The sequence below is a fragment of the Aotus nancymaae genome, unplaced genomic scaffold (assembly GCF_030222135.1).
Source record: "Aotus nancymaae isolate 86718 unplaced genomic scaffold, 86718_ANA_hifiasm-v0.15.2.pri h1tg000089l, whole genome shotgun sequence".
Taxonomy (NCBI): Eukaryota; Metazoa; Chordata; class Mammalia; order Primates; family Aotidae; genus Aotus; species Aotus nancymaae.
The window spans coordinates 7,080,217-7,102,912 of record NW_026988504.1 but is presented as its reverse complement, the minus strand read 5'-3'; the positions used below and the strand labels follow the sequence as shown (position 1 = coordinate 7,102,912).

The 22,696-nt window shown below is 59.3% G+C and overlaps 1 protein-coding gene across 1 annotated transcript; it reads right to left on the bottom strand.

Annotated features, from left to right (window-relative positions):
* Positions 1 to 679: 679 nt before the first annotated feature.
* Positions 680 to 21,951, bottom strand: EVPL (envoplakin). Its single transcript, XM_012453673.3, has 22 exons — positions 21,854 to 21,951; positions 18,846 to 18,945; positions 18,327 to 18,481; positions 18,119 to 18,245; positions 17,262 to 17,387; positions 17,047 to 17,085; positions 16,725 to 16,886; positions 16,531 to 16,638; positions 16,339 to 16,434; positions 13,572 to 13,697; positions 12,961 to 13,107; positions 12,486 to 12,640; positions 12,192 to 12,289; positions 11,771 to 11,943; positions 9,181 to 9,359; positions 8,958 to 9,096; positions 8,636 to 8,829; positions 8,135 to 8,285; positions 6,154 to 6,237; positions 5,920 to 6,030; positions 5,726 to 5,818; positions 680 to 4,369 (listed from the first exon to the last, which is right to left on the bottom strand). The coding sequence occupies exons 1-22, from the start codon at positions 21,949 to 21,951 to the stop codon at positions 929 to 931; spliced, it is 6,102 nt and encodes a 2,033-aa protein (XP_012309096.3). The 3' UTR covers positions 680 to 928.
* Positions 21,952 to 22,696: the final 745 nt, after the last annotated feature.

Genomic DNA, 22,696 nt, shown 5'->3' with positions numbered 1-22,696 from the left:
TTAACTTTTGTGGGTACATAGTAGGTGTATGCATTTATGGGATGCATGAGATATTTTGATACAGGCATCCAATGCGTCATAATCACATCAGGGTAAATGGGGTATCCATTCCCTCAAGCCTTTATCCTTTCTCTGAGTTACAAATAACCCAATTGTCCTCCTTTAGTGATTTTTTTTTTTTTTTGAGATGGAGTCTCGCTCTGTTGCCCAGGCTAGAGTGCAGTGGCATCATCTTGGCTCACTTCAACCTCTGCCTCCCGGGTTCAAGCAATTCTCCTGCCTCAGCCTCCCAAGTAGTTGGGATTACAGGTGCACGCCATCACGACTGGCTAATTTTTGTATTTTTAGTAGAGATGGGGTTTCACCATATTGGTCAGACTGGTCTCAAACTTCTGACCTCGTGATCCGCCCACCTCGGCCTCCCAAAGTGCTGGGATTACAAGCATGAGCCACCTCGCCCGGCCTCGAGTGATTTTAAAGCATCATCTCTTTCTGTGACCTGCCACCACATCCCTGCCCAGCACCCAAGGAGGCACACGGTTCCGAGGATGCCCATTTCCCAGGCAGGCGGGTTGGGCACGTCCGCCCGGAAAGGATTTGAGCAACACTGTCCCTGTACTCATCCCCCAGATGCATGGATCCTGCGCTCCAAAACATGAATGAACGGGACACCACGTGGCACGGGGAGAATTCGTTTATTGGGATCACTGGGTGGACATGGAGGGAGGAAGGACTGAGCTGCTGCTGTCCTGGTCTGGGGATGGATCAGTCACCAAGGTTATGGGAGGGAGCCCAACACCACAGTAGTAAAATAATAAAAAACAGCGGTCAACGGAAAGACCCACTGCTTGGGATGAGGCTACTCTGAGGCAAGGGGTATCCTAGCTGCCCCAACACACACATTCACCTACCGGCTGCCTGGCCTGTGTCAGCGCAGGGAGCGTGGGACAGTGGGGGAGGCCAAGCGGTAGCAGCGGTATCCCTCCAGTGCCGCGGGCAGGAGCAGCAGGCCGCTCAGAGGGTCCTTGCGGCAGCGGCCCATGGCCTCCTTGTAGCTCAGCCGTTCCTTGGAGATGGGGTCTGTCAAATCCTTCTCGTAGTTGGACTCGTCCTGCAGGAGCTGGGCCAGCTCTTCGCTGATCATCCCGGAGAGGAGGGCCTGCTGGATGGGGATGCGGCCTGTCCTCTTGGGGTCGATAAGCCCCCCGGTCAGGTGCTGCACCTGCAGGTGTGGGAGCACGCTCTCCCGGGGCATCCAGCCCTTCTGGATGGCCTCGCCCACCGACAGCCTCTTCTTGGTGACGGGGTCCTCGATGCCGGTGAAGGCCTTCTGGGCATTGAGCAACCTCTGCGTGGAGGTGTTCTCGATCAAGCCCCTCTCCATGGCCTTGTGCACGGAGTAGCGCTCGCGGCTGAGCAGGTCCACGATGCCCCCTGTGGCCGCCTGGGCCTCCAGCAGCTTCTGCCCGGTGATGGGGTCCAGCATGTTCTTGGCCATGGCCGTCTTGATGCTACACTTGTTGTCCGTGGTTGTGTCGTAGATCCCGGCGATGGGGAAGCTGTCATCACCGAGCCCGAGAGAGAAGCTGGGAGAGAAGAAACTGGCACTCTGGGGGGCCGGGGAGGCGAGCGGGGACTTGGAGATGATGGAGCCGATGGAGAGCGAGGAGCTAGGCTTGGTCTCTCCAGCCACGAGCAGCGCGAACTCGGAGATGGGCAGGTGGCCGTCTTTGTACAGGTGGTACTCCTCCTTGGAGATGCGCCGGCAGCGGAGCGCGGCCTCGATGGAGTACTGCTTCCCGCTCTTGCGGTCCAGGAGCACAGACTCCTCCCCACAGGGCCCCGAGGTGGTGACCTCCTCCCAGTCGCACTCGAGCTCCTGCAGCTGCAGGTACTGGCCCCTGTCGATGATGCCGCTCTTGTAGGCCTCGTACGGGGACATGTCCTTCCCCGTCTCGGGTTCCAGGATGGAGATCTTGGTGGAAAGGTTGGTCTCCCGTGTCTGGGTCTCCTGGCTGAGCTCCTCCCGGCTCACCTTGGCGTGGAGGTCCCGGAGGGTCCGCTCCTTATCGTAGATCTGGTCTTTTTCGTGGAGGATGGCCGCCTCAAGCCGTGAGAGCTCCTGGCCCCGCTGGGCTGCCTTCTGCCGCTCGCTCTCTGTCTTCTGGCTGAGCAGCTTCGACTCCTCCTGCAGTTGCAGCGTCTGCTGCTGCCTCTGCCTCTCCAGAGCCCGCAGCTCCTGCTGCAGCCGCCCACGCTCCTGGTCAGCCTGGTCCCGGGCCCTCTGCAGCTCGGCCTCCTCCCGGGCCCAGGTCCTCTCCAGCGCCTCCGCCCGGTCAATGCGCTCCCGCAGGCGCCGTGCCTCCTCCTCCCGGGCCTGCCGGGCTGTGCGCTCACGGCTGAGCATCTCCCACACGCGGGCCCGCTCATCCTCCAGCACGCGGTCCTTCTGCACCCGGATCACTTCCTTGTAGATGGTCTTCTCCTGCGATTTGGCTTTCTGGAGGATGTCGATCTGGACCTGCAGGTTCTTGCACTCCCGATGCAGCTCCTTCACCTGGGCCTTCTCCTGGTCCAGGTCCCGCCGCAGGGCGTCCGTGGACTTCTCCAGGTCTGGGTCCTTCTCCAGCTTGACCACTTCCTCCATGATGATCTTCTCCTGCACTGCAGGAGGCCGCTTCTCGAGCTCCTGGATCCTCAAGGTCAGCTGCCGCAGCTCCCTCTCCACAGCCAGCTTCTTGCTGCGGTCCTCCTGGAAGCTGAGCAGGCCCTCCTGCTCCTCCACGCCCGCCCGCAGCTGCTGCACCTCAAGCTCCAGCTGCCGCCGCCGGCCCACCTCCTCATCCAGGCTCCGGCTCAGCCGGCTGTGCTCCTCTCGCAGCTTGGGGTCCTTCTGGGTGACCACGACCTCCTGCACCACCACCTTCTCCTCGGGCTTCCTCCTCTCCAGCAGCAGCCGCTTGCTCTGTAGCTCGTACACCACGTCCTCTGCCACCCGCCTCTTCTGGGCCGCCTCCCGCACCTCCTGGCGGAGCCGCTCTGCCTCCTTCTCCAGCACCGGATCCTTCTCATGGCGCACCACCTCCTTGCTCACCGTCTTTGTCTCCACCTTGGCCCGCTCACGCCTCCACTCATCGCGCTCACCCTGCAGGCGGATGAGCTGCTCCTGGGAGCGCCCGTGGCTGTTGACCAGCTCGTTGAGCTGAGCCTTGAGCCGGTCGATCTCGCGCAGCACCTCGGGGCTCCTCTCGTGCCGTACCACCTCCTGGGTCACCTCCTTATACTCCACCGTCGGCTTCTGGGCCCGCAGGACCTCCAGGTCAGGCAGCAGCTTCTCCACCTCCCTCTCCACACTGCTCCTCTTGCCCGCTGTCTCCTGCAGCTTGGCCCTGAGCCGGGTGATCTCCTGCTCTGTCTCCGGATCCACCTGGAAGACCTCGCGGACGCGCTCCTGGAGCTGCACCTTGGGCCTCTGCTTCTCCACCACGCTGTGCTTGCTGTGGAGGTCGCTCAGCTCCCTGGCCAGCGTCGCGTTCTTGCTCCTCTCCTCCTCGAGGAGGCTCCTCAGCCTGGAGGACTCCTGGAGGAGGCCTGGGTCCTGCTCCACCTTCTTCACCTCCTTCACGATGACCTTGGGCTCCACCGCGCTGATAGCCCGCTCCAGGTCTTGGATGCGTGCCTGTAGCTTGGCCACAGCCTCCTCCACCCCCTTCCTCCGTGCAGCATCCTCCTCAAGCTGCAGCCTCAGAGTCTGGGCTGCCTTGAGCATTTCCAGATCCTTCTCCACCTTGACCACCTCTTTCACCACGACCTTCTCCTTCACGTCCACCTCCCTCTTCTCAAGGGCCAGTAGCTCCTTCTTCAGCCCTTCCAGTTGGGCTGAGACGACAGCATCCTCCCCGCGGAGTTGCTGGATCTGGACCCTGAGCTGGGCCGCCTGGCTGTCCAGACCGGGGTCCCTCTCCACCTGGGTGACCTCCTTGGTCAGCAGATGAGGCTGCATGGTCTTCCTCTTGCTCTCCAGCTGCACGACCTTCTGGGCTGCCGCTTCCAGGTCTGCCTGCAGGCCGGCCCGCCGCTTGCCCTCCTCCTCCACCTGGGCCTTCGCCCTGGACAGGCTGCCTTCCAGCTGGGGGTCCCGGTAGAACTCCACTACTTCCTTTTCCTCCAGCCTCTCCAAGGGCCGCTGGGTCCTCAGCTGCAGCAGCTGGCTCCTCTGCTCCTCCAGCTCGTGCTGCACCTGGGCCACCCGCTTCCTCTCCTCTCCCAGCTGGGCCTTCAGGGCCTCTGACTCTCTCCCTGCTTGGGCAGGGCTCTTGGACCCCTGCTTTGCATCATGGGTCCCCTGGATATCCTCACTGAGCTCCTTCTGCAGAGAGAAGAAGGTAGAGCATGGGGGATGGGCGGCTGAGCTAGGAGCCCATGTTTTTCCTGAGATCAAAGACCCCTCCCTGTTTCCTGAGACTCCCCAGTGGGTCCTCAGAGGTGGAGCTGAAGACCTAAGATACTTGGATATAGGATTTTGAGAAGACCCAGTCCATGCAATGATGTTAGTACCCAAGGCAGTGTGCAGGCCTGGTTTGCGTTAGAAAGTGCAAATAGGGGCCGCGTGCCAGGGCTCACACCTGTAATCCCATCACTTTGGGAGGCCAAGGTGGGCTGATCACGAGGTCAGGAGTTTGAGACCAGCCTGGCCAACATAGTGAAACCCTGTCTCTACTAAAAATACAAAAATCAGCTGGGCATGATGGCATGTGCCTGTAATCCCAGTTACTCGGGAGGCTGAGGCAGGAGAATGGCATGAACCCGGGAGGCAGAAGTTGCAGTGAGCTGAGATCACACCACTGTATTCTAACCTGGACGGCAGAGCGAGACTCCATCTCAAAAAAGAAAGAAAGAAAGAAAGTGGTGCAAATAGGGGCTGGGTGTGGTGGCTCACTCCTGTAATCCCAGCACTTTGGGAGGCTGAGGCAGACAGATCAGCTGAGGTCACGAGTTTGAGACCAGACTGATCAACATAGTGAAATCCCATCTCTACTAAAAATACAAAAAATTAGCTGGGCGTAGTGATGCATGCCTATAATCCTAGCTACTCAGGAAGCTGAGGCAGGAGAATTGCTTGAACTAGAGAGGCAGAGGTTGCAGTGAGCTGAGATTGCGCCACTGTACTCCAGCCTTGGCGATAGAGCAAGACTCTGTCTCAAAAAAAAAAAAAAAAAGTGCAAATAGGACAGGTTTTCGCTGTCCCTCCCAAACCTCTACCCTTTCCCCTTCCATCTGGGGACCGTGACTATGGCTGAGCCTCACAGAAAAGCTGGCAAGTCACCGGGAGTCCTGGAGACATTCTGGCTCGAGGGTGTGTATGACGGGGGTGGAGAGCCAGGTGGCTGGGGTAAGGCTGAAGGCTCTCTGGGGTTTTTCTCTGCTCTCTGGGGTTAGAGGTCCTGTCCCATTGACTGTCCATTGGCCAAGCTGTGACCACACTGAATGCCATCTGTAGCTCCTAACACTGGGATGGACACCAGTCTGTAAAAGCTGCTGGAGAGAAAACTGGGTGACCAGGAGCTGCACCCCTTTCCAGCAGCCAGGGCTGCCCAGGGGCAGCAAGCAGCAGGGAGAGGAGGAAGGGAGACTGCCAGGGCGACGGCCTGGCATTGCGGGAACAGAGTGGCATTCCTGGTTATTCCCGGCTGTTGCGGGAAAGGCGTACGTGTTGTCTACCTACCTTCTCCAGCATTTTTCTAGCAAACTCCAGCTGCTGCAGCTGCTGCTGCTGTGCCGCTGCAACCTCTGCATAGGCCTTTGCAAGGTGCTTCTCCTGAAGAGGGCAGAGGGAGAGAGGAAGGGCGGAGTCAGCTCCTGCCTTGGGGCCTGCAGAGCTGGTGCCAAGGTCCCCTGTGCCCCCAGGTCCCATCTCACCTGGGCCTGGATGCTCTCCTGCAGGGGAGCCACTCGGGGTCTCTTGGGGGCTAGCACTGCCAGGGTGGGCTCCAGGGAGCAGCGGTAGGTGTCTGCCTGCAGCTCATAGTCCTGAGCAGGGAGGAAAGGACAGCAGGCTGGCAGCCAGTGGGGGAAGCTGGGTGTGGGGGACAGGGCTGGAAGAGGGGGGTGGGAGACACATGGAGAGGGACAAGCTGAAGGCAAGCTGCTTACCTGGAGCGCTGCCTGCAGGGCCTGGGAGAGGCGGGATGCCATGGCCCTGTCACGCTCTCGGCTCTGGATCTCCTGTGTCAGCCTCTGCCAGGGAAGAAGCCAGAGTCAGGAGGCCAGGAAATCACTCACCCTGACTCTCCTCCAGCCAGTGCCTGCAGGGCCATAGTCAGCCAGCGCTGCCTCCCAGAGTCAGGAAGGGCAGGGAGCGAGACCCGGGCCAGACTTCCTCCTTTCCCTGACATCATTCTCTCTGTTTTCCCTCCTTCCTCTCTTAGGCACCTTGGCAGAATCCTTTTCTTCTTCCTTTTTTTTTTTTTTTTTTGAGACTGAATCTCACTCTGTTGCCCCGGAGTACATGATCTCAGCTCACTGCAGCTTCCCAGGCTCAAGCAGTTCTCATGCCTCAGCCTCCTGAGTAGCTGGGATTACGGGTGCCCATCACCACGCCAGGCTAATTTTAGTAGACATGGGGTTTCACCATGTTGGCCAGGTTGGTCTCAAACTCCTGACCTCAGGTGATCCACCCACTTCAGCCTCCCAAAGTGCTGGGATTACAAGTGTGAGCCACTGTGCCAGGCCAATAATTCACATTTCTGACAAGTCCCCAGGTGATGCTGCTACAGCTCATCCAGGGGCCACCCTTTGAGAATCACGGCTCCAATTGAAAGTTCTTAACCCAGGATGCCCACTTTTATTCACCTGGGAACTGAATATACTGATGTTCTGACCACAATAATCCAATGTATTTGGTCTGGGAGGGGTCCTGGCCTGGGGATGTTTTGAAAGCTCCCTGGGAGATTCTAGTTTGCAGCCAGGGCTGAGAATCTGTCCCAGGCCTCCTTCCCAATGTCACCTCCCTACTCTCTCCCCAGATGTTGTCATTTTCCGGCAGTCTCAGACCCATCTTTGCTTCCACAAGTTCCTAGGGGAGCCCCCAGCCCCAGTTCCCTCCCATACGCCTACCTCCACCTCCCCGGCTGTCCTGGCTGTCCTGGCTGTCCTGGCCACCCCATTTCAGCAAGACCTAGCCGGTCCCATTCATCTCCCCAAATATGCTCTGCTCCCTGTGTTCCTGCCTCAGGTGGGGGCACCCCCTCTTCCCAGTTGTCCCCAATAGTACCCTGGACACCACTGGGCCCTGTCTCACTCAATGTCCCCCTTGTGCAGTCACCAAGTCCACCTAATTCTTTGGTCTCTGTCTCAGACCTGCTCACCTTGCCCTGTGCCATGGTCCCTTCCCCACCCAGGCCCCCACCCGCTCTCATCTGGATTTTCACCCTGGGTCGGCACAGGCCTCAGTGTCCTCATTCTCACCCTGTTAGCCATTCTCTACTGGGCAGCCAGAGCCAGCTTCTAAACACCAGTCTGGAAGCACCCCCTCCCCAGCAGCTCCCAGGGGCCGCAGGAGAGCATGCAGCCTGGGTCCTGTGCCGGAGGAGCCTGTGTGTTCTGCCCATCTGGTCACCCTCACCCAAGTCCCTGTCCTTTCCCCTGACTGCCATTTCCTCTGCATGGGACACTTTTTCCCTCCCCCAGCTACCCTGGCTTCCTCCCGTACCACCGGCCCTGACCCACACAAGTGTCCAGCCTGGGAGCACCCCAAGCATGCTGGCTTCTCTCACCAACGCTTATCCACATGACACACCTCGCCCACCAGGCTGGGAGCTGCCTGGGCACAGGGTTGTGCCCTAGTGAACCCATGGCCTGGTACATAGCAGGGGCTTGATGAGTATGAGCAAGATGCAGTAATGGCCGGAACCCTCAGGGCTCTGTGGCCTGAGCTTGTAAATCCCACTGCCCCAGTCGGGCCATGCAGCAATGGGCTGGCCCCGTCAGTGGGCAAAGTGGAGCATTTCAGCTGGAGGCCAGGGAAGGGGCTCAAGGCCTCATGGCCTGGGCTTTGAAGACCCTTGGAGTGCTTCTCAGATTTGGCCACTAGGGGGCAACATGGGCACATGCAGCTGTCCCTACCCCGCCTCACCTTCTGCGCCTGCAGCTTGTAGGCGATCTGGCTGGGGCCGTCGCTGGGCCGCACCTGGCCGTGGGGCAGGTGCTCCAGCCAGGAGCTCAGGTTATCCTTGCAGTTCTTGAACTGCTGGTAGGTGAGGGTGGCATCCTGCACCATCTTTTCCCTGCAGGAGGACAAGGCCCAGAACAGAGGTGAGACCTGCCCTCTGGGGACAGGGACAGGGGCAGGTGCACAGGGAGGTAGGTGGGAGCCTCCTCCCGGGGGCAGGTCAGGTGGCCTGAGCAGCCTGCTCTGCAGATCCCCACTCCCTGACCCTGAGCTGGGGATTCAGAGATGGGCCAGTCTCTGCCAGGCACCACCCTGGGAGGCAAGTACTGTTGTTATTCCGTTTTAGAGCTGAGGAAGCGGCTTCAGAGACGTTAAGGCACCAGCCCAGGAACACACAGCTTGTAGGCAGCAGTGCCTGGCTCTGCATCAGCCCACACCCTGTGCCCCGAGCACCCAGCCGCTCACCGCAGGTCCAGCTGGTCCCCTGCAGCGTGGTAGCGGTCAGTAAGGGCTCGCACCTGGCGCTGCTGGCGAGGCAGGTCTTGGCAGAACTCCTGGAAGTTGTTCTGCAGCGCAGCACACGCGTGCTCGGCGGCCTTCAGCGCACGGTGCAGCCCCAGCACGCAGGCCTGCTGATCCAGCAGCTCCCTCCGCTGGCGCTGCGGGAGGAGTGGACGCAACCGTGCACCCTCATGGTGGTTGGGGAGACGCTGTGTCCACCCCACCTGCTCCCGAATGCTGGATCAGCTGTGCCCCCTCCCACCAGAGGCCCTGGCCAACCCCTTACCTGCAGCTCACTGACCCTCTCCTGCAGCGCCCCCGGTTCAGCAGGGATGGGGGCCTCCTGCACCAGGGTGGCCTCGAGGCCTTGGATGACCCTGTCCGCATCCCGGATCTGCCGCTCCAGACCCAGGGCAGCCTTGGCTCTGCCGCACAGGAAGCAAGGCTCAGACACTCCCCGAGCCACACGCTGCTGCCCAGCCCGGCTGCCCTGTCCCCAGAGCACTCACTTCTCCCCGTACAGGCTGCACAGAACCTGCACATCACTGAACCTGTTCTTCACGCTGTTGAGAGCCACAGGCAGCTGCAGGGCAGCGGGACCCACGGGCCGTGTGGACAGAAATGCCTCGCACTCCTTCTGGGCTGTTTCCTTCTCCGCTCCCAGGCTCTGCAGGCGCTGGGTTATGCCCTGGAGAGGGGCGGGGTCAAGGATCTCTGGGTAGGTGGGTTCCGCCCAACTCTTCTACCAGGATTTCCTAACTCTGTGCCCATGGAGGCCACAGAGTGTGGTGGGTACATACTTGGGCTCAGTCCAGAGAACTGGGTTCGGTCCTGGCCCCGCTCGTTCCTCTGTGGATGACCTACGGCAGATCAGCCTCTCTGACCCTCAGTCTCCTCATCTACGGAATGATTGATAGGTGGGGCCGGGCACAATGGCTCACACCTGTAGTCCCAGCACTTTGGGAGGCCGAGACAAGTGGATTGCTTGAGGTCAGGAGTTTGAGACCAGTCTGGCCAACATGGCAAGACCCTGTTTCCACTGAAAATACAAAAATGAGCCAGCCATGGTGGCGTGCACCTATAATCTCAGGTACTCAGGAGGCTGAGGCAAGAGAATTGCTTGAACCCCAGAAGGTGGGGGTTGCAGCAAGCTGAGATCATGCCACTGCACTCCAGCCTGGCAACAAGAGCAAGACACCATCTCAAAAGAATAAACAGCTGGGCACGGTGGCTCAGCTGTAATCCCAGCACTTTGGGAGGCTGAGGTGCGCGATCAGGAGGTCAGGAGTTCGAGACCAGCCTGGCCAACATGGTGAAACCTGTCTTTACTAAAAATACAAAAATTAGTCATGGTGGCGGGTTCCTGTAATCCCAGCTACTCGGAAAGCTGAGTCAAGAGAATCATTTAAACCTGAGAGGCAGAGTGCATGCCATTGCACTCCAGTCTGGGTGACAGAATGAGACTCCGTCTCAAAAAAAAAAAAAAAGAATAATTGATGGGAGGATGATACAAGAGCCTGTGTCCAGAGCTTGGCGGAGAGCACCAGGCACACAGTTACCTACAGTCATCTTCATGTCACTGTCCTGATCACAAGACCTTCAGGTCCCCCGGCCCTGTCGCTCCAGCCAAAGCCCCGGGTCTGCCTACTGGGGACTGCTGCCCTCATTCTGTCATCAGCCGTTCACTCTTCTGCTCTATCCATCACCAGGCAGTGCCAACTCTGCACCAGGCACCATCCACCACCCAGTCTAACTGGGCTTCTCCTGGACCCCACCACCACTGATGCGGCAGATGCTGTGACTTCAAAACCTAAGAACCCAGCTTCTTGGGAGGTGGAGAGAGGGGAATTGTTTGGGACCAGGAGGTTGAGGCTGCCGTGAGCCTTGATCGTGCCACCGCCCTCCAGCCTGGGCAACAGAGCAAGACCCCAACTCGAAATAATATGGCCAGGTGCAGTGGCTCATGCCTATAATCCTAGCACTTTAGGAGGCTGAGGCAGGAGGATCGCTTGAGCTCAGTTCAAGACCAACCTGGGCAACATGGCAAAACCCCATCTCTACCAAAACAATTAGCTGGGCTCGATGTGTCCCTGCTGTGGTCCCAGCTACTTGGGAGGCTCAGGTGGGAGGACACTTAAGCCTGGGAGGTAGAGGGTGCAGTGAGCTGAGATCACACCGCTGTGCACCACTGCCCTCCAGCCTGGGTGACAGAGTGAGACCTCATCTCAGAAAAAAAACAAAACAAAACAGGCCGGGCACAGTGGCTCACGCCTATAATCCCAGCACTTTGGGAGGCTGAGCGGGGTGGATCACTTGAGGTCAGGAGTTCCAGACCAGCCTGGCCAACATGGTGAAACCCTGTTTCTACTAAAAATACAAAAAATTAGCTGAGTGTGGTGGCGGGCGCCTGTAATCCCAGCTACTCGTGAGGCTGAGGCAGGAGAATTGCTTGAACCTGGAGGTGGAGGTTGCAGTGAGCCGAGATTGCGCCACTACACTCCAGCCTGGGTGATGGAGAAAGACTGTCTCAAGAAAGAAAAAGAAACTGGTTTGGGAAGATAACCCAGACTGCGGCCCGGTGTGGGAAAGGCGGTTTTCACTTTTAGCACTGAGTCCACCTGGTGGAGAACTTGCAGTTTTTGGGTAAGGCGTTTACACAACGCCGCCACCTCCCCAGGAGGGCTCCCCCTTGCAGCCAGGGGACATCTCTTCCTAAGATTCTCCAGGCTCCCTTGCTATTTCAGGAGCTTCGCCAGAACGCCTCCCGGGGGTAATGACATTGGGCCCTACTGGAACCTTCCTGACTGATCGGGTGAGCTGGGCATTATTACGTCTGCTTCAGGGATGAGGAAACCGAGGCCCAGAGAGGTTCTGTAGCCCAAGGTCACAGAGTTGGTCAGTGGAGGAGCCAGGAGGGGAACTAGCTTGTCTGAGCCCGGGTCCTTCCATGCCCTTCCGTACCTCAGTCCCGCTGAACCTAAACCAGCTGAATACAAACCACTAAACCGAAACTAGCTGCTCCTGCACGTGCCTCACCTCGCTCAAGTGTGAGCACCAGGGACCGGGCGCGTCTCATCCCAGCTGCCCTTGCTCACCCACCTCGTGGCTCTGGATGCGGCCCTCCAGGTCCTCCAGGGGTGTGGTGCGGCTCAGCGGGGCCCGTGCCCAGGCCAGCACCTGCCTCTCTATCTGCCCCAGGTCCCCATCCAGCCGGGTCATCTGTGTCAGGAGCTTCTGGGCCTGTGGGTTGGCCGGGGCCGAGCCAGATGGAGCTGGGGACAGAGGTGCTGGTGAGGGCCCAGGGCCTATCTCCTGACTGCCAGATGGGTGCCCCCACCAGGTGCCCACAGAGGGTCCTGTGGGGGTAGGTGGAGGGAATGGGCAGGGCCACCCCAGAGAGGAAATCCCCAGAGCGGTGGTCCCTAACCCAAGGCTACCCCCTGCCCATCACAGACGCGCCGGATGTCAGAATCTACTCCCTCCAGCCCCACAGCCACCCCTCCCCAGGTGCCCTGGATACCCTGTTGGCTGGGCCGAACAGACTCCGCAGCGCTGGCTTTTAGGTGGCTCTGGACGGTGGCCAATTTCTGCTTCAGGGCCTGCAGCTCTGAGGCCAGCCTAGAACGAGGAGGAGATCGGAGAAGGACGTCCCCACTCTGCCTCTCTCCCTCCCCAGCGCCAGTAGACACAGCTCCGGTGAAGGCTGGCCTTTGAGCAGGGGTCTGCTTGCCGGGCCACGGCCTTGGACAGCACAGGGTGGGCCTGGGGTCTGCCCACAGCCTGTCCCTGAGTTTCTATCCCTAGACAGACCTACCGGGAGGCCCTGGCCACAGCTTCAGGGTCCGGTGCTGGGATGCAGAGGCAGGCAGCGGGGGCACGCTTGGTCTCCCCATCAGCGCCCTGCACGACCCAGGTGTGCGGGTCAGTGTTGTCCATCAGCTTATACCGCTCACCCCGCAGAAGCTGCACCTGGGGGCACAGATGGGGAGTGGTTCCTTCAGGCTCAGGGGCAGGCGCTGGAGAGGGGGCCAAGGCCAGGACAGGGTAGGGACTGGGGACAGAGACAGGTGGGACAGCAGCTGAACAGGGACAGGAGTAGGGGCGGGAGGTGCTGGGGTGGAGAAGAGGCAGGACAGGACTTGGGGAGGGAGGGTCTGGGTCAAGGGAAGGAGCAGGGCCGAAGCGGGCGCAGGAGGCAGCTGGGGCTGAGCAGGGATGGGACTGGCCAGGGGAGGGGCTGGGCTGGGTGGGGCTGGATGGCGGCAGGGGTGGGGTGGGAGAGTTCGCACTTCTCCTGAGTCCCAGTCGCAGATGCTGTCCACGCGCAGGGGCTGCTGGGCCGGATGTCTTCGCTGTGGCAGAGGGGCCACCTCCCGGCTTTGCCGCTGCAGGTCTTCAGTGGCCCTCTCGGTGACAGCCAGCTGTTTCTCCTCTGCCTGCCGGGGGCCCAGGCAGTGGGGACTCAGGCCAGGCTGCATTGGAGGCTGGCTGCCCCATACCCGTCCTTCAAAAGGACCAGGGGCTGGCCTTCATGAAGGCAGGGGTCTCTAAGTCAGCAAAGTAAAAGGAGCTCCTCTCTGGGGGCCTGGAATCCTGGGATCTGCTAGTTGCAGGGAGTGGGACAGCACAGCACCACCCAGGCCTCCGAGCAGAGGCTAGAGGGGCCTCAGAGCTCTCCCAGGCTGCCCTTGTCCTGCTACAAATGAGGAAACTGATGTCCAGAGATGGGAGGGGCTTGCTGGTACCTGGCCAGCCTTCTGCTAGAGCAGACCCCCGACGAGCACCCAGGCCAGGGCTTGGGACAGGACTAGATACTGAGGTAGAAGGGGTGAGGCTCAGAAAGATGGACAGACCCAATTCCCAGAAGTGGAGTGCACACGGCCTGGCAGGGTTGTCTCACCTCCAGCTGTCGCAGCAGCTCTGATGGGGTGCCAGGGGGGCCCCCAGGTGCAGGGCTGTACTTGGCATCCAAGTTGGAGTTGAGCTTCGCCAGGGTCTGGCTGACCGAGTCGGCCTCTTCCTGGAACTAAGGTCGCTGGGTGGTCAAGGGCAGATCCTGGGGCAAACTGCTGCCCACTGACTTCACAAACCAGCTGAACCTAAACCAGCTAAACACAAACCAGCTAACCCTAAACCAGCTAAACACAAACCAGCTAACCCTAAACCAGCTAACCCTAAACCAGCTAACCCTAAACCAGCTAAACACAAACCAGCTAACCTTAAACCAGCTAACCCTAAACTAGCTAAACCTAAACCAGCTAAACACAAACCAGCTAACCCTAAACCAGCTAACCCTAAGCCAGCTAAACACAAACCAGCTAACCTCAAACCAGCTAAACCTAAACCAGCTAAACCTAAACCAGCTAAACACAAACCAGCTAACCCTAAACCAGCTAAACCCAAACCAGCTAACCTTAAACCAGCTAACCCTAAACTAGGTAAACCTAAACCAGCTAAACACAAACCAGCTCACCCTAAACCAGCTAACCCTAAACCAGCTAAACCTAAACCAGCTAAACACAAACCAGCTAACCCTAAACCAGCTAAACCTAAACCAGCTAACCCTAAACCAGCTAAACCTAAACCAGCTAAACACAAACCAGCTAACCCTAAACCAGCTAACCCTAAACCAGCTAAACACAAACCAGCTAACCTTAAACCAGCTAACCCTAAACTAGCTAAACCTAAACCAGCTAAACACAAACCAGCTAACCCTAAACCAGCTAAACCTAAACCAGCTAAACACAAACCAGCTCACCCTAAACCAGCTAACTCTAAACCAGCTAAACACAAACCAGCTAACCCTAAACCAGCTAACCCTAAACCAGCTAAACACAAACCAGCTAACCTTAAACCAGCTAACCCTAAACTAGCTAAACCTAAACCAGCTAAACACAAACCAGCTAACCCTAAACCAGCTAACCCTAAGCCAGCTAAACACAAACCAGCTAACCTCAAACCAGCTAACCCTAAACCAGCTAAACCTAAACCAGCTAAACACAAACCAGCTCACCCTAAACCAGCTAACTCTAAACCAGCTAAACACAAACCAGCTAACCCTAAACCAGCTAACCCTAAACCAGCTAAACACAAACCAGCTAACCTTAAACCAGCTAACCCTAAACTAGCTAAACCTAAACCAGCTAAACACAAACCAGCTAACCCTAAACCAGCTAACCCTAAGCCAGCTAAACACAAACCAGCTAAACACAAACCAGCTAAACACAAACCAGCTAACCCTAAACCAGCTAAACCTAAACCAGCTAACCCTAAACCAGCTAAACACAAACCAGCTAACCTTAAACCAGCTAACCCTAAACTAGCTAAACCTAAACCAGCTAAACACAAACCAGCTCACCCTAAACCAGCTAACCCTAAACCAGCTAAACACAAACCGGCTAAACACAAACCAGCTAAACACCACATAAATGTAAACCAACTAAACCTAAACCAGATAAAGCGAAACCAGCTAAACCTAAACCAGCTAACGCTAAACCAGCTAAACCTAAACCAGCTTAACTAAAGCAGCGTAACCTGAAGCATCACTTTCCCCTATTCTGGTCAGTCTTTTTTTCCTACCCAGGAACCCCCACTTGCCTCCCTCCAGCACCTGAAGTCTTTCTTGCTGGGACGGACAGTATGGGGGCTGCACTTGCTCCCGCCCTGGAGAAGAAGCTGGGAATGTGCTCTAGAGAAACATCCCAGGTGCTTTTACAGAATTATCGTCAATGCGTGTGATCACAACGTGTGGTTCTATAGGAAAAGGTATGAAACATCACCTGCCCCCAAATCCCAGTTGTATATTACATCGGGGTTTCTCAACCCCTTTTTTCATTACAGTTCTCCTAAAGAGCCTTTTAAGACATCTTTTCTTAATTTCCCCCACCCCATCTCCGTAAGTTTTTATTTATTTATTTTTATAGAGATTTATTTATTTGTATAGAGACAGGGTCTTGCTATGTTGCCCAGGCTGGTCTAGAACTACTGGGCTCAAGCAATTTTCCTGGCTCGGCCTCCCAAAGTGCTGGGATTACAGGTAGGAGCCACCACATCTGGCCCCCATGACATTTAATACCACAGATATGCTATATACAGCTTAGGTACTGTATGTGACTCTTTACTTCACGCATAAAAAGAGTTAAGATATTTTTCTGCCTTTAAGAACCAATTTTCACCCCCCTGGGGATGGCTTCACCCCATTGAGAATGTACCCATGCCTTCACTTTCCCTCTGGAACCCAGTGGCAACTGGGTCTATTTTATTTTATTTTATTTTTGAGACCGAGTCTCTCTCTGTCACCCAGGCTGGAGTGCAGTGGCCCAATCTCAGCTTACTGCAACCTCCACCTTCTGGGTTCAAGCGATTCTCCTGCCTCAGCCTCCTGAGTAGCTGGGTCTACAGTCACGCGCCACCAAGTCTGGGTAATTTCTGTATTTTTAGTAGAGACAGGGTTTCACCATGTTGGCCAGGCTGATCTCGAACTCCTGACCTCAAGTGATCCGCCAGCCTCGGCCTCCCAAAGTGCTGGGATTACAGGCCTGAACCACTGTGCCCTGCCAGCTCTGTCTAGTTTAGAGGTGCGGTGCCTCTCCCGTGGCAGGTGTGCTGTGGGACCTCCTGCCCCTGGTGCCTGCCCCTGCCCCGCTGCCGCCTGCCCGAGGGCTCACCCGGCGGTAGTCCTCCACGTGCTGCAGCTGGGCCTCCTGGCAGATGCACAGGTTCAGGAAGTTCTGCCACTCCATCTTCAGGGCCTCCTGGTGGGCCTGGGGACCGCAGCACGGAGCTCTCGGACCACGCTCCTCCCCGGCTCCATCCCACCTTCCCTCCTTCCCCGCCACGCACGTCCCTTCTCAGCGCACCTGGATGGGCCCCACTGCCGGGTGCCGCAGCTCCACCATGCGCTCGCCGTCGTCCTCCAGCTGGTTCACGCTCTGCTCCTGGCTCAGCAGCTCATACTGCTTAAAGTGCTGGGGGCGAGTCCGGTGGGGAGCGGCGGTGAGGACCAGCATGGCCATGGCCCCCCCACACCCGGCCCCAACCTCTCCCCGCCGACCTCATACTCCCGCCGCACGCCCGCGGGGTCGGCCATGAGGTCGCTCCAGTCCTGCTGCAGGATGCGGCGCTGCTGCTCCCCCAGGGCGCTCAGCTGCCGCGTGCAGCCCTGCAGGTGCGTGTACAGGCTGCCCAGGCTCTGCCCGCGCCACGACGCCGCCTTCTGTGCTCAGGACCCGGCGCCAGCCGCAAGGTGGGGAGAAAGGGAGGGGGCAAAAGGCGCCATCGGGCCGAGCTCAGGAAAACTGGCCCCATGTGCGGGGTCCCGGCAGGCCACCGGCGCCCACCCGCAGCCACCCGGCACGACCCTCCCTCCTGCTCACCAGTAGGTCTCGGTATTGGCTCCGGACAGTGGCTGCGTCCTGCCTCGACCAAGGGGAGAAACAGGCCCGTGAGAGGCGGGGTGCAAGCACCTACGATCTGGGCCAGCCATACCTACCCACCCCTACGCCCAGGGCCCAGCCAATCTAGCTCCGGCTCTGACTGGGAAACGGGCTGGGGCCGGGCTGGGATGTGACATCCGGGTGGGCTCACCCACCGGCCCGATGAGGCTCCGCAGCTGCTGCCCGTAGGCCTCGATCTCCTTCTGCAGGATGTTGTGCTGTGCGATCTGCTGCTCCAGCTCTGCGATGCCCGGCCCGTACTGGCCCGCAAAGACCTGCTTCTGCAGGAGCGACCGCGGCTCAGTCCCCGCAGAACCGAGGTGGGGAGCCAGAACCCCACATGCCTCCCACGTGGAGAAGTGGACTTGGTCATTTGGGCAGAGGGTGGACGAGCCTGGGAACAGCCCGGGTGCGTGCCCTGCTCATCCAGGGGCAATGCCATTCTGGAGTGAATCCCGCTGGTTCCCAGAACGCTGGGCTCAGGCTCCGAGAAGTCTCCCAGCTCCATCCTTCCTTGTCTGTGACCCAGCCTCAGTGCTTCCTGCCTGGACACCTCCAGCCAAGCTCTGGGGCCCTCAGCACGCCCTGCTCCACCCAGGCCCTTCCCCACTGCCCCTGTGTTGTCATCATGACACCCGTTCTGTGTGGCACCAAAGCACAACTCCTCACCCAAGGAACAGAATGCCCCATGACCTCGCTCTGCCCACCTTCCCAGAAATCCCCACTTCTCGTCGAACCCCAGGCTTCCTCCCGGCAGGAGCCTTTGCTCCTTCTTTCTGGAATGTCCTCTCCTCACTACTTCACCCTAACCCACCCGAGCCCTTTCCCCGCTCTGAGGTCTCTTCATGTGCCTCCTCCTGCAGGAAGTCTTCCTTGACTGCACTGTCTGCTCTGCTGTCTCCCTGCCTGGACCCCTGAGCCACCCAGGTTCAAGCCTGCAGTCAGGTCCTGGATTAAATGCAGTTCTGGATCGCCCTCTTATCACACAGGGGTGTGACTTTGAGCTCCTGACCTGTTTCTGCTCCAGCACCCGTGCCCAGTCGACCCTGGGTCCCACATCGGGGGGCAGCACCATCTTCTCGTACAGGGCTCGGTACTCTGCACACTCTTGGGTCACCCGCTCATGCAGCTGCTTGATGCTGTCAAGAAGGTGGCCGGCAGGTCAGCGCTGGGCCTGGGTCTTCCCCGGGGACCCCCAGCCCTGCCGCAGCCCCACTCACTCCTTCTCGATCTCCTCGGCCTGCGGGTGCTTGAGCCGCCGGGCCTTGTCCACGTCCAGGAAGAGGTCCTTGAGCAGCACCTCGGCCTCCTTCAGGCTGCGGCCTGTCTCTTGCTGGTGCTGCAGGGCCTGGCTCTGCTCGCTGTTCAGCCGGTCCTGTGGGCAGGGGATGGGCAGACTCGCCAGGGCCCCGAGCCCCCACACCCCTGCTGCCCCCTCACAGTGAGCCTGAGCCCCACCTTTGGGACCCCAGCTATGCTGGCCAACCTCGAGGCCCATGCCAGCCACAGGGTCAGGCCCAGGGCATCCATGGAGCAGGTGACAAGGACACAGGGGAGCCCAGCAAAGAAGGAAGCCGAGCCCTCTCTCCATCGTGTGTTAGGGGACGGGTGGTGCAGACAAGGGTTGCCTGTCCCATCTTCACCATCACCAGGGGCCACTCAGGGAGTGCCAGGCTTGATGATGGGCCTCCCATGCCACCCAGCCTGCCCACAGCCTGCCACCTGCCGCCTGGCCTCACCTGCTGCAGCCTCTTCTGCGTCTCCAGGATGTCCCTCTCCACCTGGTCGGCGTTAGCTTGCATGCGGGAGATGAGCAGGGCCAGCTCCTGGGTGGCAGCCCTGGTGGGTGGAGGGGACAGGAGGCAGCTGGGTGGAAGAGGCCCCTCTGTGCCCCACCCAGGTGGCGTCGGCTGTCCTCCCTCCACCCCATCCTGCCCCACAGCCCAGCTTACTGCCCGGACTCAGGGGTCTCTCTCTCTCTCTCTCTCTGCAGGAGGCTCTGTGAGCTAGTTCTGGGGTTAGGGGTATTAGCACTGCCCCCTCAAATAAGCGTTCAAAAGGTGAGGGTCCCAGGTGTGTGTGGCGCTGGGAAGCAGGTGGCCACGGTGTCCCAGCCTCAGCCAGCTGTGCTGGCAGTGAGCTCCCGACCCCACCCAGCTGCCTGCCGCTTCCCTCCCTGACCCAGTGAATCGCCGCCTCAGCCAGCCTGGCTGGGCCCTGGGGACAGGCAGTTGGGCTGGCTGGGGCAGGGGAGCAGCAGCAAGGCCCCCACCCCCACCTCCGCCCACTCCGGCCCCGTGTCCTCCCACACCTCCTCCACCCGGGGACTTTGCCAGAGTGCAGGCCTCAGCAGCGGTCTGGAGGAGCCCTTCACTGTCGGAGTGGGGATGGGGCAGGCGCGAGAGACTGCTGGGCGCCCTCCCATTCTCCAGAGTTGAGGGTTCAAAGCCCAGATTGGGCCCTGACTTGCTCTGGGTCACAGGGTCCGGGAGGCCTGGCGTCCACCCCAGAGCTCTCTGTGCACTCGCCCTGCAGCCCCCATAGAGTGCCAGCTGTGTGCCTGCACGCGCTCTGCGGAGGTCACGGGGTCAAGCAGACCTGAAAGAGAGCAGAGTGGTCCGAGCCGCAAGAGCACAGCGCCTTGTGGGGATCGTCACCCTGAAGCGGAGGAAGCCTTCACTGACTGGGTCAAAGGACAGGCCCCCCTAGGCAAAGGGGCAGTGCTGGTGAAGGCACAGCAGTCTGGAAGCACTCTATGGCCAAGACAGCCTGGTTTCATCTTTCTCCATAGTTAATGCTGTGTGACCTTGGGCAAGTTACTCAACCTCTCTGTGCCTGAGATGCCTCACTTGTAAAGCAGGACTTTGATAATAATAATCTCTATCCCTTAAGGCTATTGTGAGCATTAATTATATTTATCCATCTGAAACATCCAGTGCAGGCCTGGTGCAGGGTAGGCACCCAGCACGTGTTAGTTTTTATTCCACTAGAGGGCTGGCGCCTTGAAGGCAGGGGCCTGTCGGTTCTGTCTATGGCGACATCTCCCGTGCCTAGAACAGTCCTGGCCTGTAGTCAGTGTTCAGTCAGTTCAGGTCAAATGAGTGGATCACACCTGAGGTGAGGGGACAGCAACCAGCCAGCAGGCCCTGAGGACCAAGCTGCCCCAGGCCAGGAACGCACTGCCCGGGAGCCTACCCCGACAGTGGGAGCTGCAGGCGCTGGGCCCTGGATGCCGGTGTTCAGGTCCCGCCTCCTGGGACGGCTGTTCCCGCCGGGAGCTGCACGCTCCACCCTGGGTGGGGCTCAGGCGCCCCAGGGAGGACAGGTCACTCAGCGAGAGTGTTAGCCGAGAGTCTTAACCACTGTCTTTCCCGTCTGCCCAGACACCCAGCCTCGGTGTCTGCTGGTGTCCTGATCCCTATCGGGGTAATGGGCACCCCCACTCCCACACCGGCCTTTCATCCCTGTGCTTATCTCTGCCGCCGCCTCTGCAGACCAGCTGAAGCCAGCGAGTGGGAAGAACACCGCCCAATCCTCAGAGAGCCAGGGCTGGGCCCCAGAGAGCCGGGGGCCCCCAGGGAGTGCCCCTGCCCCACACCCGCAGGGAAAGGAAGCCCCAGCTCTATTTTGCTTTGTTTTGTTTGTTTTAACCAGACAGGGTCTTGCTCTTGTCACCCAGGCTAGAGTGCAGCGGAGTGATCATGGCTCCCTGCAGCTTCGACTTCCCGGCTCAAGTGATCCTTTCACCTCAGCCTCCCGAGTCGCTGGGACTACAGGCATGCACCACCACATCCAGATAATTTTTGTATGTTTTATAGAGACGAGGTTTCATCATGTTGCCCAGGCTGGTCTCTAACTCCTGGGCTCAAGTGATCCACCCACCTTGGCCTTCTAAAGTGGCAGGATTACAAACGTGAGCCATGGCACCAGGCCTTTTTTTTTTTTTTTTAAAGACAGAGTCTCAGTCCATCACCCAGCACCCAGGTGGGAGTGCAGTGGTGTGATCATGGCTCACTGCAGCCTCAAACTCCTGGGCTCAAGCAATAGGCATGTGCCACCATCCCTGGCTATTTTTAATTTCAATTTTTTTTTTTTTGTAGAAACAAGATCTCCCTATGTTGCCCAGGCTGGTCTCAAACTCCTGGGCTCAAGGAATCCTCCTGAGTTGGCCTCCTGAAGTTCGGGGATTCTAGGCGTGAGCCATGGTGACCGGCCATGAACCCCCAACTCTTCAACACAAGAACTCTGGGGAAAGCTGCGGCTTAGGCAGAAGGCAGCACAGCCTCTGTGTCCCCACCCCAGGGCCCCACCCCACCCCCAGTCCTCATGCCCTGCACCCAGGCCCCAGGGGTCATCCCAGCCAAGTAGAGCCTTGGGGCAGAGCTGCAGTGAGGCAGCTGGGCTCTCCCGTCTCCCAGCCTCTGGCAGAGGAGGGCATCAGTGCAGGCTCCTGTCCAGCACTTCTGCTCAGCGGCCTCAATCTGTGGCCCACAGGCCCCCCTAGAGAATGTGGGAAGCCCCAGGCCATCCCCCACCTCCTGCCAGGGCTGGAGTTCGGCCTGGGCCTGTGGCTCCCAAGACAAGGAGGGAGAGAGTTCACTCCTGGGCCCTTTGGCCTCAGGACACCAAATGCCAGCACGGGGCTGGTCCTGGGCTCTGGGCTGCCGCCTCCAGGTGGCTGAAGGACCTGGGCCTGGCACCACCCCCACCCCAGCTCCCTGGTTCCCCATCCCCCATCCCCGCTCACCGGCTGTGCTTGCTGGGGGAGCCTTTAGGGGACCCCTTGGCTGGGGAGCCCTTGGGGGACCCCTTCCCCTGGGAGCCTTTGCTCAGCCCCTTGAACATGGTCGGAAAGGCAGGTGCTGGCTCAGGCTGGGCTCGGCTGGCGAAGGCGGGCAGGAGGGCAGGTGGGAGGCAGCGGGCGTCCTTGCTGGCTGGTCAGCTAAGTCTGGCAAGGTGGGGCGGCTGGGCACCCAGGAAGGGAGTTTCTGGGAGGCCCCTCCCTGCAGGTGAGGCAGCGGGTGGCCGGGCCCCAGGCCTGCCGCGCATGCACCCACAGCGGCCACACTCATGCCCGCTCCTGCACAACCAGTCTGGGAGGAAAGGGCACAGCCCGGAGGGCGGGGCCGAGCCTGCCTGACTCCCACGGAAGGTTTGGACTTGTTACACCCACATGCCCCGGGGAGCGCAGCGGCGGTCACACCCAGATGGGGAAGGAGCTGGGCCAGGACAGATGAGGCTGGAGACAGACGCGCGCATGCAGGTGCAGGCTCAGCGGAGAGGCCCCAGCCCCAGAGCGCAGGGTGAATCAGCACCGCCAGACAGCTCAGGGGCCCCGCTGCCGGGCAGGCCCCCACCCCCAGCTCTCATCCCCCAGGAGAGGAGGGGCTGTCCTGCCAGCCCAGAGCCTGGCTCTCTGTTCTCCACCAACATGATGGGGCAGCCAGGGGACATTCACTCCAGACAACCGGCACGAGGTCCTTTTTTTTTTTTTTGAGACAAAGTGTCACTCTGTCACCCAGGCTGCAGTCCAATGTCACGATCTTGATTTCGGCTCACTGCAACCTCCACCTCCCAGGTTCAAGCTATT